Source organism: Oncorhynchus clarkii, chromosome 6, assembly GCF_045791955.1.
Source record: "Oncorhynchus clarkii lewisi isolate Uvic-CL-2024 chromosome 6, UVic_Ocla_1.0, whole genome shotgun sequence".
Taxonomy (NCBI): domain Eukaryota; kingdom Metazoa; phylum Chordata; class Actinopteri; order Salmoniformes; family Salmonidae; genus Oncorhynchus; species Oncorhynchus clarkii.
Genome location: NC_092152.1, coordinates 77047842 through 77068400, shown reverse-complemented (window position 1 = coordinate 77068400; position 20559 = coordinate 77047842). Strand labels below are relative to the sequence as shown.

General features: G+C 43.2%; 1 protein-coding gene across 1 annotated transcript in view; it reads right to left on the bottom strand.

Moving 5' to 3' along the window:
- The window catches only part of LOC139411630 (FERM domain-containing protein 5-like), a 153415-nt gene extending 133351 nt beyond the window's left edge, over positions 1 to 20064 (bottom strand). Inside the window, exon 1 of the mRNA XM_071158225.1 lies at positions 19963 to 20064. Within this exon, the coding sequence (XP_071014326.1) occupies positions 19963 to 20064 (102 nt within the window). The remainder of the gene's footprint in view (positions 1 to 19962) is intronic.
- Between the last annotated feature and the right edge of the window lie 495 nt (positions 20065 to 20559).

Sequence of the window (20559 nt, the reverse complement as noted above, 5' to 3'; positions counted from 1 at the left end):
AGCCTTCACTGCTGTGTCATGTATATACTGTACAGTACAGAGCCTTCACTGCTGTGTCATGTATATACTGTACAGTACAGAGCCTTCACTGCTGTGTCATGTATATACAGTACAGTACAGAGCCTTTACTGCTGTGTCATGTATATACTGTGCAGTACAGAGCCTTCACTGCTGTGTCATGTATATACTGTACAGAGCCTTCCCTGCTGTGTCATGTATATACTGTACTGTGCCTTCACTGCTGCGTCATGTATATACTGTACAGTACAGAGCCTTCACTGCTGTGTCATGTATATACTGTACAGTACAGAGCCTTCACTGCTGTGTCATGTATATACTGTACAGAGCCTTCCCTGCTGTGTCATGTATATACTGTACAGTACAGAGCCTTCACTGCTGTGTCATGTATATACTGTACAGAGCCTTCCAAGCTGTGTCATGTATATACTGTACAGTACAGAGCCTTCACTGCTGTGTCATGTATATACTGTACAGTACAGAGTCTTCACTGCTGTGTCATGTATATACTGTACAGAGCCTTCCCTGCTGTGTCATGTATATACTGTACAGTGCCTTCACTGCTGCGTCATGTATATACTGTACAGTACAGAGCCTTCAATGCTGTGTCATGTATATACTGTACAGAGCCTTCCCTGCTGTGTCATGTATATACTGTACAGTGCCTTCACTGCTGCGTCATGTATATACTGTACAGTACAGAGCCTTCACTGCTGTGTCATGTATATACTGTACAGAGCCTTCCCTGCTGTGTCATGTATATACTGTACAGTACAGAGCCTTCACTGCTGTGTCATGTATATACTGTACAGAGCCTTCCCTGCTGTGTCATGTATATACTGTACAGTACAGAGCCTTCACTGGTGTGTCATGTATATACTGTACAGTGCCTTCCCTGCTGTGTCATGTATATACTGTACAGTACAGAGCCTTCACTGCTGTGTCATGTATATACTGTACAGTACAGAGCCTTCACTGCTGTGTCATGTATATACTGTACAGAGCCTTCCCTGCTGTGTCATGTATATACTGTACAGTACATAGCCTTCACTGCTGTGTCATGTATATACTGTACAGTACAGAGCCTTCACTACTGTGTCATGTATATACTGTACAGTACAGAGCCTTCACTGCTGTGTCATGTATGTACTGTACAGTACAGAGCCTTCACTGCTGTGTCATGTATATACTGTACAGTACAGAGCCTTCACTGCTGTGTCATGTATATACTGTACAGTACATAGCCTTCACTGCTGTGTCATGTATATACTGTACAGTACAGAGCCTTCACTGCTGTGTCATGTATATACTGTACAGTACAGAGCCTTCACTGCTGTGTCATGTATATACTGTCCAGTACAGAGCCTTCACTACTGTGTCATGTATATACTGTACAGAGCCTTCACTGCTGTGTCATGTATATACTGTACAGTACATAGCCTTCACTGCTGTGTCATGTATATACTGTACAGAGCCTTCCCTGCTGTGTCATGTATATACTGTACAGTACACAGCCTTCACTGCTGTGTCATGTATAAACTGTACAGTGCCTTCCCTGCTGTGTCATGTATATACTGTACAGTACAGAGCCTTCACTGCTGTGTCATGTATATACTGTACAGTACAGAGCCTTCACTGCTGTGTCATGTATATACTGTACATAGCCTTCCCTGCTGTGTCATGTATATACTGTACAGTACATAGCCTTCACTGCTGCGTCATGTATATACTGTACAGACCCTTCACTGCTGCGTCATGTATATACTGTACAGTACAGAGCCTTCACTGCTGTGTCATGTATATACTGTACAGTACAGAGCCTTCACTGCTGTGTCATGTATATACTGTACAGAGCCTTCCCTGCTGTGTCATGTATATACTGTACAGTACATAGCCTTCACTGCTGTCTCATGTATATACTGTACAGAGCCTTCACTGCTGTGTCATGTATATACTGTACAGTACAGAGCCTTCACTACTGTGTCATGTATATACTGTACAGTACAGAGCCTTCACTGCTGTGTCATGTATGTACTGTACAGTACAGAGCCTTCACTGCTGTGTCATGTATATACTGTACAGTACAGAGCCTTCACTACTGTGTCATGTATATACTGTACAGTACAGAGCCTTCACTGCTGTGTCATGTATGTACTGTACAGTACAGAGCCTTCACTGCTGTGTCATGTATATACTGTACAGTACAGAGCCTTCAATACTGTGTCATGTATATACTGTACAGTACAGAGCCTTCACTACTGTGTCATGTATATACTGTACAGTACAGAGCCTTCACTGCTGTGTCATGTATGTACTGTACAGTACAGAGCCTTCACTGCTGTGTCATGTATATACTGTACAGTACAGAGCCTTCACTACTGTGTCATGTATATAATGTACAGTACAGAGCCTTCACTGCTGTGTCATGTATATACTGTACAGTACAGAGCCTTCACTGCTGTGTCATGTATATACTGTACAGTACATAGCCTTCACTGCTGTGTCATGTATATACTGTACAGTACAGAGCCTTCACTGCTGTGTCATGTATATACTGTACAGTACAGAGCCTTCACTGCTGTGTCATGTATATACTGTACAGAGCCTTCCCTGCTGTGTCATGTATATACTGTACAGTACAGAGCCTTCACTGCTGTGTCATGTATATACTGTAAAGTACAGAGCCTTCACTACTGTGTCATGTATATACTGTACAGAGCCTTCACTGCTGTGTCATGTATATACTGTACAGTACAGAGCCTTCACTGCTGTGTCATGTATATACTGTACAGAGCCTTCCCTGCTGTGTCATGTATATACTGTACAGTACAGAGCCTTCACTGGTGTGTCATGTATATACTGTACAGTGCCTTCCCTGCTGTGTCATGTATATACTGTACAGTACAGAGCCTTCACTGCTGTGTCATGTATATAATGTACAGAGCCTTCACTGCTGTGTCATGTATATACTGTACAGTACAGAGCCTTCAATACTGTGTCATGTATATACTGTACAGTACAGAGCATTCACTGCTGTGTCATGTATATACTGTACAGTACAGAGCCTTCACTGCTGTGTCATGTATATACTGTACAGTACATAGCCTTCACTGCTGTGTCATGTATATACTGTACAGTACAGAGCCTTCACTGCTGTGTCATGTATATACTGTACAGTACAGAGCCTTCACTGCTGTGTCAAGTATATACTGTACAGTACAGAGCCTTCACTACTGTGTCATGTATATACTGTACAGAGCCTTCACTGTTGTGTCATGTATTTACTGTACAGTACAGAGCCTTCACTGCTGCAACATGTATGTACTGTACAGTACAGAGTCTTCACTGCTGCGTCATGTATATACTGTACAGAGCCTTCACTGCTGTGTCATGTATATACTGTACAGTACAGAGCCTTCACTGCTGCGTCATGTATATACTGTGCAGTACAGAGCCTTCACTGCTGCGTCATGTATATACTGTACAGACCCTTCACTGCTGTGTCATGTATATACTGTACAGTACAGAGCCTTCACTGCTGTGTCATGTATGTACTGTACAGTACAGAGTCTTCACTGCTGCGTCATGTATATACTGTACAGAGCCTTCACTGCTGTGTCATGTATATACTGTACAGTACAGAGCCTTCACTGCTGCGTCATGTATATACTGTACAGTACAGAGCCTTCACTGCTGCGTCATGTATATACTGTACAGACCCTTCACTGCTGTGTCATGTATATACTGTACAGTACAGAGCCTTCACTGCTGTGTCATGTATATACTGTACAGTACAGAGCCTTCACTGCTGTGTCATGTATATACTGTACAGAGCCTTCCCTGCTGTGTCATGTATATACTGTACAGTACAGAGCCTTCACTGGTGTGTCATGTATATACTGTACAGTGCCTTCCCTGCTGTGTCATGTATATACTGTACAGTACAGAGCCTTCACTGCTGTGTCATGTATATACTGTACAGTACAGAGCCTTCACTGCTGTGTCATGTATATACTGTACAGAGCCTTCCCTGCTGTGTCATGTATATACTGTACAGTACATAGCCTTCACTGCTGTGTCATGTATATACTGTACAGTACAGAGCCTTCACTACTGTGTCATGTATATACTGTACAGTACAGAGCCTTCACTGCTGTGTCATGTATGTACTGTACAGTACAGAGCCTTCACTGCTGTGTCATGTATATACTGTACAGTACAGAGCCTTCAATACTGTGTCATGTATATACTGTACAGTACAGAGCATTCACTGCTGTGTCATGTATATACTGTACAATACAGAGCCTTCACTGCTGTGTCATGTATATACTGTACAGTACATAGCCTTCACTGCTGTGTCATGTATATACTGTACAGTACAGAGCCTTCACTGCTGTGTCATGTATATACTGTACAGTACAGAGCCTTCACTGCTGTGTCATGTATATATTGTACAGTACAGAGCCTTCACTACTGTGTCATGTATTTACTGTACAGAGCCTTCACTGTTGTGTCATGTATATACAGTACAGAGCCTTCACTGCTGCGACATGTATGTACTGTACAGTACAGAGCCTTCACTGCTGCGTCATGTATATACTGTACAGAGCCTTCACTGCTGTGTCATGTATATACTGTACAGTACAGAGCCTTCACTGCTGCGTCATGTATATACTGTGCAGTACAGAGCCTTCACTGCTGCGTCATGTATATACTGTAAAGACCCTTCACTGCTGTGTCATGTATATACTGTACAGTACAGAGCCTTCACTGCTGCGTCATGTATATACTGTACAGACCCTTCACTGCTGTGTCATGTATATACTGTACAGTACAGAGCCTTCACTGCTGTGTAATGTATATACTGTACAGTACAGAGCCTTCACTGCTGCGTCATGTATATACTGTGCAGTACAGAGCCTTCACTGCTGCGTCATGTATATACTCTACAGTACAGAGCCTTCACTGATGTGTCATGTATATACTGTACAGTACAGAGCCTTCACTGCTGCGTCATGTATATACTGTACAGAGCCTTCACTGCTGTGTCATGTATATACTGTGTAGAGCCTTCACTGGTGCGTCATGTATGTGCTGTACAGTACAGAGCCTTCACTGCTGTGTCATGTATATACTGTACAGTACAGAGCCTTCACTACTGTGTCATGTATATACTGTACAGTACAGAGCCTTCACTGCTGTGTCATGTATGTACTGTACAGTACAGAGCCTTCACTGCTGTGTCATGTATATACTGTACAGTACAGAGCCTTCAATACTGTGTCATGTATATACTGTACAGTACAGAGCCTTCACTACTGTGTCATGTATATACTGTACAGTACAGAGCCTTCACTGCTGTGTCATGTATGTACTGTACAGTACAGAGCCTTCACTGCTGTGTCATGTATATACTGTACAGTACAGAGCCTTCACTACTGTGTCATGTATATACTGTACAGTACATAGCCTTCACTGCTGTGTCATGTATATACTGTACAGTACAGAGCCTTCACTACTGTGTCATGTAAATACTGTACAGTACAGAGCCTTCACTGCTGTGTCATGTATATACTGTACAGAGCCTTCCCTGCTGTGTCATGTATATACTGTAGAGTACAGAGCCTTCACTGCTGTGTCATGTATATACTGTACAGTACAGAGCCTTCACTACTGTGTCATGTATATACTGTACAGAGCCTTCACTGCTGTGTCATGTATATACTGTACAGTACAGAGCCTTCACTGCTGTGTCATGTATATACTGTACAGAGCCTTCCCTGCTGTGTCATGTATATACTGTACAGTACAGAGCCTTCACTGCTGTGTCATGTATATACTGTACAGTGCCTTCCCTGCTGTGTCATGTATATACTGTACAGTACAGAGCCTTCACTGCTGTGTCATGTATATACTGTACAGTACAGAGCCTTCACTGCTGTGTCATGTATATACTGTACAGAGCCTTCCCTGCTGTGTCATGTATATACTGTACAGTACATAGCCTTCACTGCTGTGTCATGTATATACTGTACAGTACAGAGCCTTCACTACTGTGTCATGTATATACTGTACAGTACAGAGCCTTCACTGCTGTGTCATGTATGTACTGTACAGTACAGAGCCTTCACTGCTGTGTCATGTATATACTGTACAGTACAGAGCCTTCACTGCTGTGTCATGTATATACTGTACAGTACAGAGCCTTCACTGCTGTGTCATGTATATACTGTACAGTACAGAGCCTTCACTGCTGCGTCATGTATATACTGTGCAGTACAGAGCCTTCACTGCTGCGTCATGTATATACTGTACAGTACAGAGCCTTCACTGATGTGTCATGTATATACTGTACAGTACAGAGCCTTCACTGCTGCGTCATGTATATACTGTACAGAGCCTTCACTGCTGTGTCATGTATATACTGTACAGAGCCTTCACTGGTGCGTCATGTATATACTGTACAGTACAGAGCCTTCACTGCTGTGTCATGTATATACTGTACAGTACAGAGCCTTCACTGCTGCGTCATGTATATACTGTACAGAGCCTTCACTGCTGTGTCATATATATTCTGTACAGAGCCTTCACTGCTGTGTCATGTATATACTGTACAGAGCCTTTACTGCTGTGTCATGTATATACTGTACAGTACATAGCCTTCACTGCTGCGTCATGTATATACTGTACAGAGCCTTCACTGCTCTGTCATGTATATACTGTACAGTACAGAGCCTTCACTGGTGCGTCATGTATATACTGTACAGAGCCTTCACTGCTGTGTCATGTATATACTGTACAGTACAGAGCCTTCACTGCTGTGTCATGTATATACTGTACAGTAGAGCCTTCACTGCTGCGTCATGTATATACTGTACAGTACAGAGCCTTCACTGCTGTGTCATGTATATACTGTACAGTACAGAGCCTTCACTGCTGTGTCATGTATATACTGTACAGTAGAGCCTTCACTGCCGCGTCATGTATATACTGTACAGTACAGAGCCTTCACTGGTGCGTCATGTATATACTGTACAGAGCCTTCACTGCTGTGTCATGTATATACTGTACAGTACAGAGCCTTCACTGGTGCGTCATGTATATACTGTACAGAGCCTTCACTGCTGTGTCATGTATATACTGTACAGTACAGAGCCTTCACTGCTGTGTCATGTATATACTGTACAGTAGAGCCTTCACTGCTGCGTCATGTATATACTGTACAGAGCCTTCACTGCTGTGTCATGTATATACTGTACAGTACAGAGCCTTCACTGCTGCGTCATGTATATACTGTAGGCTATACTGTACAGTGGTGTCAGGTTCTCTCTGGGCTGCTGTCTCATCAATCTAGAGAGAGAACCGCAGTGCTGAAGGGAGAGAGGAGAGAGAAAGAAAGAGAGAAAGAGAGAGAGAGAGATGGGGAAGAGAGAAAGGGGTGAGAGAGAGAGCGAGAGAGCGAGGGGAACAAAGAATGGATTCTGTGGAGCTCAGAGGTTCAGCTACCAGCTAGGAACTAACAGGAAGGAGACTGGAGCAGGAGAAGGAGGGTAAAGATCTCTAGGGTGACATGGGTACAAATATGACACTGCTACCTGGGAATAAATACCTGGGAAACAATATGAAATTCCTAACAATATGATGCACCACCCAAACGTTACAGCTCCCAGGCTAAAGACTTGTCTGAGTGGACTCAGTGGACACTTCCATGCACCTCAAACTATTGGGATTGTTTTGTCTTTCCTCTGTATTTCCCGACACACTCAGTCACTCACTAAACCCTGTTGAACTTGATTGTGTTACAAGATCTGCCACTCAGGTAGATTACAAGCTTAAAGGCATTAGACATGTCAGATCAAGAGTTGCAAACTGTAGCTAGGTAAGTAATGAATCCCAAAGAGGTAGCAAACCACAAAGCACAATGGGAAGAATTATTGGTCAGAAAAGACTAGGTAGAAGGAAAGGAGTAGGAGTAAGATACAGTACTATTATAAACTGGGTGGTTCGAGCCCTGAATGGCTGAAAGCCGTGGTATATCAGACCGTATACCATGGGTATGACAAAACATGTATTTTTACTGCTCTAATAAGGTTGGTAACCAGTTTATAATAGCAATAAGGCACCTCGGGGGTTTGTGATATCTGGCCAATATACCACGCGTTGCGTTGTGCTTAAGAACAGCCCTACAGTGGTAGGCTTGATTACCAACAACGACGAGACGGCCTACAGGGAGGAGGTGAGGGCCCTCGGAGTGTGGTGTCAGGAAAATAACCTCACACTCAACGTCAACAAAACTAAGGAGATGATTGTGGACTTCAGGAAACAGCAGAGGGAACACCCCCCTATCCACATCGATGGAACAGTAGTCGAGAGGGTAGTAAGTTTTAAGTTTCTCGGCATACACATCACAGACAAACTGAATTGGTCCACTCACACAGACAGCATCGTGAAGAAGGCGCAGCAGGGCCTCTTCAACCTCAGGAGGCTGAAGAAATTCGGCTTGTCGCCAAAAGCACTCACAAACTTCTACAGATGCACAATCGAGAGCATCCTGTCGGGCTGTATCACCGCCTGGTACGGCAACTGCTCCGCCCACAACCGTAAGGCTCTCCAGAGGGTAGTGAGGTCTGCACAACGCATCACCGGGGGCAAACTACCTGCCCTCCAGGACACCTACACCACCCAATGTTACAGGAAGGCCATAAAGATCATCAAGGACAACAACCACCCGAGCCACTGCCTGTTCACCCCGCTATCATCCAGAAGGCGAGGTCAGTACAGGTGCATCAAAGCTGGGACGAGAGACTGAAAAACAGTTTCTATCTCAAGGCCATCAGACTGTTAAACAGCCACCACTAACATTGAGTGGCTGCTGCCAACACACTGACTCAACTCCAGCCACTTTAATAATGGGAATTGATAAGAAATTATGTAAAATATATCACTAGCCACTTTAAACAATGCTACTTAATATAATGTTTACATACCCTACATTATTCATCTCATATGTATACGTATATACTGTACTCTATATCATCTACTGCATCCTTATGTAATACATGTATCACTAGCCACATTAACTATGCCACTTTGTTTACATACTCATCTCATATGTATATACTGTACTCGATACCATCTACTGTATCTTGCCTATGCTGCTCTGTACCATCACTCATCCATATATCTTTATGTACATATTCTTTATCCCCTTACACTGTGTATAAGACAGTAGTTTTGGAATTGTTAGTTAGATTACGTGTTGGTTATTACTGCATTGTCGGAACTAGAAGCACAAGCATTTCGCTACACTCGCATTAACATCTGCTAACCATGTGTATGTGACAAATAACATTTTATTTGATTTGATTTGATTTTAACCGTGGTATATTGGCAATATACCACACCCCTTCGGGCATTATTGCTTGATTATAAACTGGGTGGTTCGAAACCTGAATGGCTGACAATCATGGTATATCAGACCGTATACCATGGGTATGACAAAACATTTATTTGTTCTGCTCTAATTAAGTTGGTAACCAGTTTATAATAGCAATAAGTCACCTCGGGGGTTTGTGATATATGGCCAATATACCACGGCTACGGGCTGTGTCCTAGCACTCCACATTGCGTTGTGCATAAGAACAGTCCTTAGCCGTGGTATATTGGAGATATACCACACCCTCTCGTGCCTTATTGCTTAATTATACTATGCCAAGATATTACATTTGACTTATCTTGTTTACATTATTCTCTATCTAATCTTTCTTGAGGGAATTTATGCATTTAAAGTAATTCATGATAAATCCATCAGTATCTCTTAATTTCTCTGGACAGATTGGGGCATCCTAATACAGGATAATATAGGATGAATATGTACACTGAGAGAATATACTCTATACTGAGACTACAGTGGGAATCTTCATTGCTCCTGTGCTGACTGTGGATCCTACAGGCACTGCTGCAGAGTCCTGAGCTATCCCAGTGACATCATCACTGGGTGAGGAGAGAGGGAGCATGCAGCGGTTGCAAAGTGAGCTAAATTTTTTTATTTTTGCTTCCTGCCTGCACCACAATGAAATGAAAAATCACTACTAGCAGCAACATATTTGTTGCTATCGTGGTGTGTGCGTGCGCATGTGCGCACATGTCTGTGTGTGCGTCTGTGTGTGTTTGTGTATACACAGCCCCAAAAACATGTGTGCTGTGATGCCTGCAGTCTGAGGTAGAGGTGAAACGCTCCATGAAATATTCACTCCTGGCACACATTTGTATTATTTATTGTCGTGGGTCCACACAGCAACAGTAGAGCCGCTTGAACCCTAAACAGACAGTCAGAGACAGCTCCGTCACCACTGCCTCACTGCTGACGGAAGCAGCCTGCCAGTCCGCTCTGCAGGCAGGCACTCTGTGGCTCGAATGTCTGTCTGACAGCGACTAGGTTCATATTCACTAAGCTACAGAGAAAGGTGTTTATCTATCAAGGTTTGTAAGCAACAGAACTGTGCTTAAGTTCCAGTAAGGCTGAGCCTTCTACTTTATAACCAGTAATGTGTGCTCTGGTATGTTCCTGATATTTAATAGGACATGACATGGTATTAATGTGTATTGTCTGGTAATGACTTAGTATAATTCAAAACAACTAGTAACTAATTAACGACCCAAATAAACAAACTATTCATAGGCTATTAGTGTGTAAATGCAATAGTACCATGGACGTAAATACCATATCAAAATATTTCTGTGCTTCTTATCCGACACTCTACAGGTCCCCTGGGACTGGTGTGGTTAAAGGTCCACTTCTGGTGCTGCTGGCTAAATATGGAGGTGTAAGGTTTCATGCAACGCCTGCCTGAAGTTGGCACTCAACCAGAGTTGTTTTGTTCTTCCAAACGGCTATGGAGTATACCGTATCTTAACAGCTGTACAGCACTGCCTCCAGGAATGGGTTAGGACACAGCAGCTCACATGCATGCAGCTTAACCAAGTATTAGAGAGATGCATGTTGGGTTTATCAGTTGTCATGGTGAGTAGTTAGTAAAAGTAAAGGAGAAAACTCACCAGACCAATTGTCGGTGTGCACAGTACAGGGCTGCTCCTCCACCGTTCGCTTGCTGTCAGAGCGGTGGGATATAGGGACCACCCACCGTTGGCGACTGACCATAATGACCATCATTTTCACCCGTTTCTACATGTAGAATCGCTTTGTACTTGGATTGCAAATTACATCCACCACTCTGTACAGAGGTGGTAAGTAGTCTCGCCGGCAGACACACAATCCTACCGGTCTGTCCACGTCGTAGAAGTAAAAATCAGCACCATTTCAAGCTGTCAGTGACTAGGATGCAAATGTTTAAATTCTGAAATTTGGCATCAGAGATTTTTTAAACATTGCTGGAAGAGCAGCAATCAAAGGGACAAGCTGAAGCAGTCAGTGTCTGCATCCTAAACGGCACCCTATTCCCTATGAAGTGCACTGCTTTTGACCATAGCCCCATAGAGCCCTGATCAAAAGTAGGTGACATCATTAGAATCATGGTTATTACTGTCGTGACTGCAAATCATCCTAATCTGAGAGAGCACCAAAGCCTTGGAGGACTTATCTCACTATTCCTCTACATTCTGGATTAACCATGTTGTTGCAGGGTGCCTTCGACTCAAAGTGACATGCGCTGTGTAGATTCAGCTCTGTGGCGTCAGGACTGGTTCAAATAGTATTTGTGAGCGTTTGCTTGAGTCTGTTTGCCTTTATTGTATGATTAGTTCTACTGCAGCAGGCATATTCAACTAAGCACAGCTGAAGTATTTGAAAGACAACAAATACTATTTGAACTCAGGCCTGGTGGCGTAGAGTAGGCCTGTAGCTAGAGGGACTGATAAGCAGAGCTGTGGCTGTCTAAATCACATCGTCCTGCTATTCTAGGTTCTATTAAGCCTGAGCCAGCAGTTAGAAATACATATAAATAGGGGAACAGCAATCCCAGTCTCAGGATTATCATGGGGTGAAATGATCCCACTTGGAACCCTCTCTCTCTCCTGTAATGTTCACTCTAGGTGGAATTTCAGTTTCAGGATTTATTTGGTATTGCATCTAGGAGAGATTATTTTGACTGGGAATGATTGGGGATTAACCCACATGCAGTTTTAAGAAGCCCTTTTGGTAATAACATGTTCATGTACAGTAACAAATGCACATATGACAGTCCAACTTTAACCAAAGTACAATTAATAAAGGCTTTATATAGCATACTTCATAAGCACAACATAAATGCTTCACAAAGAATCTATAAGTGTATGTCATACTCTATAAATGGTGGATAAACATACATAGTGCATTGTGTCACATTTGGCAATTGACCATACAGTGGGAATGGTTATGTCACCCTTTATAAAGCTCCAAGATGGCATAGCAGTCAGACGTCTTTTGTCCTCGTCTTGTCGTGTCCCGTATATGTATATATATATATATTTACAACTTTCTTCGCATACCTTTTTATATATATTTTTTATTTTCCATAAACTCATCTTCAAAACAGTCTCATGCAACCCGCCTCACCAATTTATATTTTAAAAAAGAAAGTATTATTTACCTCAAATCTGTAATCCTGTATAGAAGCTAACCAGAAGCTAGCCAGAAGCTAGACAGAAGCTAGCCAGAAGCTAGCCAGAAGCTAATCCAGAAGCTAGCCTTAAGCTAACCAGAAGCTAATCAGAAGCTAGTTAGCTTCTTTACTGGCTAATCGATAGTATTCAGCTAACCACGGTTTGTGGTCATCAGCTATCCTTTAGCTCGAAAATCTATTGCCAGTTTTGTATGGCGCGGCTCGGACCGGAACATACCGGACCTATTTTTCTCTCCATGTCCCCGGATTTCAACCGCTAACTCTGGATATTTATACCTGGATCTCGCAGCTAGCTAGCTGCTATCCGTGTGACTATCGGCTTACGTCGATTCCGGAGCAAACATCAATTATTCCGGAGCTAGCCAGCTGAAGAGTTCCATCAGTCACTCCTGGGCTACAATCACCTATCCGGACCCGTTTTCCTGCCAACGCGGAGCCCCACCGGGCCTTCACAACTGGACTACCGACGTTATCTGCCCGAGGGAGTTATCCAGCTGGCTCCTCCGTCGCGACGTTACTTGAACGCCCATCTGCGGTCCGCTAATCGTTAGCTGTCTTATCGGCTGCTATCTGAATAGACCTATCGGACAATTTTTTTTCTTTTTTTTTTCTTGGGCCTCTATAACTATATCTATTGTTTTTTTTTGCGAATTGGATTGATCTCCTCTACCCCACTAATCCTACTGACGGAAACGCACGAGGTGGCTAAAAACAGACCTCCATCCTATGCTAGCTTGCTACCAATGGCCTTGCTAGCTGTCTGAATCGCCGTGACCCCAACCAACCTCACTACTCACTGGACCCTTTTGATCACTCGACTAAGCATGCCTCTCCTTAATGTCAATATGCCTTGTCCATTGCTGTTCTGGTTAGTGTTTATTGGCTTATTTCACTGTAGAGCCTCTAGTCCTGCTCATTATACCTTATCCAACCTATTAGTTCCACCAACCACACATGCGATGACATCTCCTGGTTTCAATGATGTTTCTAGAGACAATATCTCTCTCATCATCACTCAATACCTAGGTTTACCTCCACTGTATTCACATCCTACCATACTTTTGTCTGTACATTATACCTTGAAGCTATTTTATCGCCCCCAGAAACCTCCTTTTACTCTCTGTTCCAGACGTTCTAGACGACCAATTCTTATTGCTTTTAGCCGTACCCTTATCCTACTCCTCCTCTGTTCCTCTGGCGATGTAGAGATGAATCCAGGCCCTGCAGTGCCTAGCTCCACTCCTATTCCCCAGGCGCTCTCTTTTGATGGCTTCTGTAACCATAATAGCCTTGGTTTCATGCATGTTAACATTAGAAGCCTCCTCCCTAAGTTTGTTTTATTCACTGCTTTAGCACACTCTGCCAACCCGGATGTTCTAGCTGTGTCTGAATCCTGGCTTAGAAAGACCACCAAAAATTCTGACATTTTCATCCCAAACTACAACATTTTCAGACAAGATAGAACTGCCAAAGGGGGCGGTGTTGCAATCTACTGCAAAGATAGCCTGCAGAGTTCTGTCCTACTATCCAGGTGATAGTTCTACTTTTAAAAATCCACCTCTCTAAAAACAATTCTCTCACCATTGCCGCCTGCTATAGACTACCCTCTGCCCTCAGCTGTGCTCTGGACACCATATGTGAACTGATTGCTCCACATCTATCTTCAGAGCTCGTGCTGCTAGGCGACCTAGACTGGAACATGCTTAACACCCCAGCCATCCTACAATCTAAGCTTGATGCCCTGAATCTCACACAAATTATCAATGAACCTACCAGGTACCTCCACAAAGCCTTAAACACAGGCACCCTCATAGATATCATCCTAACCAACTTGCCCTCTAAATACACCTCTGCTGTCTTCAACCAAGATCTCAGCGATCACTGCCTCATTGCCTGCATCCGTAATGGGTCAGCGGTCAAACGACCTCCACTCATCACTGTCAAACACTCCCTGAAACACTTCAGCGAGCAGACCTTTCTAATCGACCTGGCCGGGGTATCCTGGAAGGATATTGACCTCATCCCGTCAGTAGAGGATGCCTGGTTATTCTTTAAAAATGCCTTCCTCACCATCTTAAATAAGCATGCCCCATTCAAGAAATGTAGAACCAGGAACAGATATAGCCCTTGGTTCTCCCCAGACCTGACTGCCCTTAACCAACACAAAAACATCCTATGGCATTCTGCATTAGCATCGAACAGCCCCCGTGATATGCAACTGTTCAGGGAAGCTAGAAACCATTATACACAGGCAGTTATAAAAGCCAAGGCTAGCTTTTTCAAGCAGAAATCTGCTTCCTGCAACACTAACTCAAAAAAGTTCTGGGACACTGTAAAGTCCATGGAGAATAAGCGCACCTCCTCCCAGCTGCCCACTGCACTGAAGATAGGAATCACTGTCACCACTGATAAATCCACTATAATTGAGAATTTCAATAAGCATTTTTCTACAGCTGGCCATGCTTTCCACCTGGCTACCCCTATCCCGGTCAACAGCACTGCACCCCCCCACAGCAACTCGCCCAAGCCTTCCCCATTTCTCCTTCTCCCAAATCCAGTCAGCTGATGTTCTGAAAGAGCTGCAAAATCTGGACCCCTACAAATCAGCCGGGCTAGACAATCTGGACCTTTTCTTTCTAAAAATTATCTGCCGAAATTGTTGCCACTCCTATTACTAGCCTGTTAAACCTCTCTTTCGTGTCGTCTTGAGATTACCAAAGATTGGAAAGCAGCTGCGGTGATCCCCCTCTTCAAAGGGGGGGACACTCTTGACCCAAACTGCTACAGACCTATATCTATCCTACCCTGCCTTTCTAAGGTCTTCGAAAGCCAAGTCAACAAACAGATTACCGACCATTTCGAATCTCACCATACCTTCTCTGCTATGCAATCTGGTTTCAGAGCTGGTCATGGGTGCACCTCAGCCACGCTCAAGGTCCTAAACGATATCTTAACCACCATCGATAAGAAACATTACTGTGCAGCCGTATTCATTGATCTGGCCAAGGCTTTCGACTCTGTCAATCACCACATCCTCATCGGCAGACTCGACAGCCTTGGTTTCTCAAATGATTGCCTCGCCTGGTTCACCAACTACTTCTCTGATAGAGTTCAGTGTGTCAAATCAGAGGGTCTGCTGTCCGGACCTCTGGCAGTCTCTATGGGGGTGCCACAGGGTTCAATTCTTGGACCGACTCTCTTCTCTGTATACATCAATGATGTCGCTCTTGCTGCTGGTGAGTCTCTGATCCACCTCTACGCAGACGACACCATTCTGTATACTTCTGGCCCTTCTTTGGACACTGTGTTAACAACCCTCCAGGCAAGCTTCAATGCCATACAACTCTCCTTCCGTGGCCTCCAATTGCTCTTAAATACAAGTCAAACTAAATGCATGCTCTTCAACCGATCGCTGCCTGCACCTGCCCGCCTGTCCAACATCACTACTCTGGACGGCTCTGACTTAGAATACGTGGACAACTATAAATACCTAGGTGTCTGGTTAGACTGTAAACTCTCCTTCCAGACCCACATCAAACATCTCCAATCCAAAATTAAATCTAGAATTGGCTTCCTATTTCGCAACAAAGCATCCTTCACTCATGCTGCCAAACATACCCTTGTAAAACTGACCATCCTACCAATCCTCGACTTTGGCGATGTCATTTACAAAATAGCCTCCAATACCCTACTCAACAAATTGGATGCAGTCTATCACAGTGCAATCCGTTTTGTCACCAAAGCCCCATATACTACCCACCATTGCGACCTGTACGCTCTCGTTGGCTGGCCCTCGCTTCATACTCATCCCCATATACTACCCACCATTGCGACCTGTACGCTCTCGTTGGCTGGCCCTCGCTTCATACTCATCGCCAAACCCACTGGCTCCATGTCATCTACAAGACCCTGCTAGGTAAAGTCCCCCCTTATCTCAGCTCGCTGGTCACCATAGCATCACCCACCTGTAGCACGCGCTCCAGCAGGTATATCTCTCTGATCACCCCCAAAACCAATTCTTTCTTTGGCCGCCTCTCCTTCCAGTTCTCTGCTGCCAATGACTGGAATGAACTACAAGAATCTCTGAAAGTGGAAGCACATCTCTCTCACTAGCTTTAAGCACCAACTGTCAGAGCAGCTCACAGATTACTGCACCTGTACATAGCCCATCTATAATTTAGCCCAAACAACTACCTCTTTCCCTACTGTATTTATTTTATTTATTTATTTTGCTCCTTTGCACCCGATTATTTTTATTTCTACTTTGCACATTCTTCCACTGCAAATCTACCATTCCAGTGTTTTACTTGCTATATTGTATTTACTTTGCCACCCTGGCCTTTTTTTGCCTTTACCTCCCTTATCTCACCTCATTTGCTCACATCGTATATAGACTTGTTTATACTGTATTATTGACTGTATGTTTGTTTTACTCCATGTGTAATTCTGTGTCGTTGTATGTGTCGAACTGCTTTGCTTTATCTTGGCCAGGTCGCAATTGTAAATGAGAACTTGTTCTCAACTTGCCTACATGGTTAAATAAAGGTGAAATTAACCAAATAAATAAATAAATAAAGCATGATATACGCTTATAGATTATTTGTGAAGCATTTTTGCAGTGCAGTGGTATAGGCATAAGAAGAAAGAAATGCGAACTTGACATCTACAATAGGCTTTTCTATCTGAATGTAGGCTCCAAAAACAAAAACAAAGCTGCCAAGCTCTTTCCTGCAGTCTATGACCAAAAGCACCCTCTTTGGCCTCATGGGTGAAATGTTATTCATATTTTTCCTAATTTAATCAGATTTAAAGATTATTTTTATAAACCTGACTGAAATCCAGTGTTTCTATGTCAAACTGTTATGTCATATTTCAATCTTCTGTAATGTAATGTATATAAAGTGTAATATTGGGATGCAAATTCAAAATGTAATACATTTCAACTCTATATCTGACATGGTACAGGTGTCTTGTTTTTTTAAGCCCATAACCATGTGTGTGAAGTGTATACTTTTGTTTTAAAGTAGAAGTGTTTAAGACTTACCAAGAATCACTCCGTGTGAGCCTGATTTAGCCCACTGCAGTAAAAGTTTAACAAACCCCAACATTACCAGGCAACACGCCAGGCAGTAAACAACATAACTTAACAACGCCCACTTAGACGAAAGCAGCGGAAGTCTATTTCAATAATGCATTTACAAGACAAAATCAGAACTCCATCCAAGTCCTGCATTAGACTTCCAGGGAACGGTGGTGATTTCATTAGTGCACCACAGAATGCAGCATCTTGATTGAGGCCTGTAGACTGTGGATGTCCCAAATGGCACGCTACTTTTGACCAGACTCCTATGCACCCTGGTCCAATATAGTGCACTACATAGGGTGCCATTTGGGACACTACCACTGACTCTGTGCCAGTGCCTCAGTCACCCATACTGATGAGGAGGGGAGGACTTCTCTGCTCATCTGGATCAATAACGTTCTATGAAAGACAGAGACATATTTAATTCAAGCTCCTGTCTAAAGTCATTAATAAATGTACTTGTTTCTGTTTTAAACTTGTATGAATTCCAGGTGAATTGAAGAGGGTAAAAGTAAGGAATACCGATGTGCCATAAGACTAGAAGAGCTTTGGGGAAAATACAGTACACTTCAAGACTTGGCTAGGAGTGATTCCAGTTTCCTTCAGGGTGAACAAGACCAAACACCATCAGAAGTTAAAATGCTCATCCTGCCACAAAGTCAGTGCATCTCAAAATGTTGAGTTCCCTCCTTTTTTAAAACGTTTATTTAATTACTCCAGTGGGCTAAATCAGGGTCACACAGAGTGTTTCTTGGTAGTCTAAAACAAATCTACTTTGAAACACACATGGTTATAGGCTTACAAAAAATAAGATACCTGTATCATTTCAGATCATTTTGAGTTTGCATCCCAATGTTACACATTATATACATCACAGAAGAACTATAACAAAACCGTTTGACATATAAAACAGGATTTTCAGCATTTTTTTAAACAATGTTGATTAATGAAATTATGACAAATATTAATAACATTCCACCCATGAGGCCACTAGATGGCACTTTGGGCATTCGACTGTAATCAGTATCATAAAGGGTTCGAATATGTCCTGTTGCAAACCACCCTGTAACAATAGAGAGCAGAAGATCCAGAGATGCATTCAGAATAGAACCAGAGAGCACATTATAAGCTGAGTATGGCGGTGAGCAGTGCAGCCCTAAAGCGTTGAGGTACACAGACTAATAATGCCCAAATGCAGTATATAAAGAGCTGAAGCTCTCTTTCTCCCATACACTCTCTCACATGTTCTCTTCCAATGCACCTGTCTGTCTGTCTATCTATCCATCTATCCATCTACCTCCCCTTCCCTCTCTCTGTGAGAGAATTGCAGATCAGCAAAAATGGTCTGAGTGATTCAAATGTGACTTGTGACAAGCCTTAAAATGTGTGTCCTGGAGATGTGTCTTATGTTTCAATACTTTGTCTCTCTCTTAGAGCAGATGCAAGGGCCTGATCAGGCATGGATCAGCAAAAGGAAGGCCAGGGTCATTACAATACTCAGAAAGTCAGATGTTCTGATACAAAGAACGCAAAAAATGGTCATGTTGATTGATTGCAGATTGATTGCAGATGGCTGATTGATTGACTGACCTCTTCTTATACTGTAGATTCTCTGAAACGGTATCAGCATTTGTTTACAGACTTTACATGGTTGGTGTTAAATCCTACCATTTCCTTTCAATTCAGTGTTTCAGTCACATTGGAAAGTAGGCTATAGTTTTCCTTTGTTGTCAGATCCCAGAAATGTTGTGGATGGTGAAGGTCTCTACATATTGTCATTACTAATATGATGGTGAGGAGAACTGTCACATCTCTAAGCGGCCAGGTTAGGAGACACTCACAAACGGTTATTGATGCTGATTATCACTCTTTACCTAGGCCAAGGCCAGTCTAAAACCCAGACAAACATAGAACATATGAAAAGTGTCATAGATCAATAGATGATCCATAGATGATCAATATTGTAAGATGAACGATTCAGGACAGTTGCAGTGCATTGAAGCCATGCTTCCAAAATGCAGCCAGCAGAATGACAGCAAATACCCGATGAGATACATTACATCTTTACACATTGAATACGCAATGCAGATTACGGTTTTCTCTGTTTTCATCAAGCTGTCATGTGATGCGCACAAGTAGCAGATACTCAGGCGAAAGAGACATGACCCACAGTGGGGCAACCAACGGTGACAGCAACGGCATCAATATAATAGGTTCCCTGCTTGCTAAACAGGAACTGACCTGGATCGTGCAGGTGTACTCCGAGTCATCCAGCAGCCTCACGGTACAGTTGTATTCTCGTTCCAGATTCCTGATGCTGCCACTCATGAAACGGCTCAGCATCTTCTTGCTCTGTGTCTGTGAATGGGACCACAAAAACTGCACACAGCATAGATGTAATGTCACATCAACAACGTCCCTCCTCTTTGGTCCAACACCTGGATAGCAGCAATGTCAACCTACAGCGGTGGTTGAGCATCGTATTTCCGGTAGCCCAGATGTGATATCGCACTGAATGCTCAACGGCTGGGCAACCAAAGAACGTATACTGTATACTGTATCAATGTGATAAAATGTTAGCCTGCTGCTGAGGTCCAGTTAAACTGTTATCATACCTCGACACTCTTCATTGCTCTCTTCAGTCAAATGCTGCTGGGCGGGCCAAGGACTAGTCTCTGAATGACGTGTCTGCGCGACAGTCAAAGCCGAGGAAGTTGGCTACATTTCTGTGTGTAACCACAGGTTGGTTCTCCGCGGGAGCAATGTGACGAATAGTCATTTCGAATCTCCCACGTTTCCATCAGAATGCAGGGCCATGCCCATCAGCTGAAATAATGC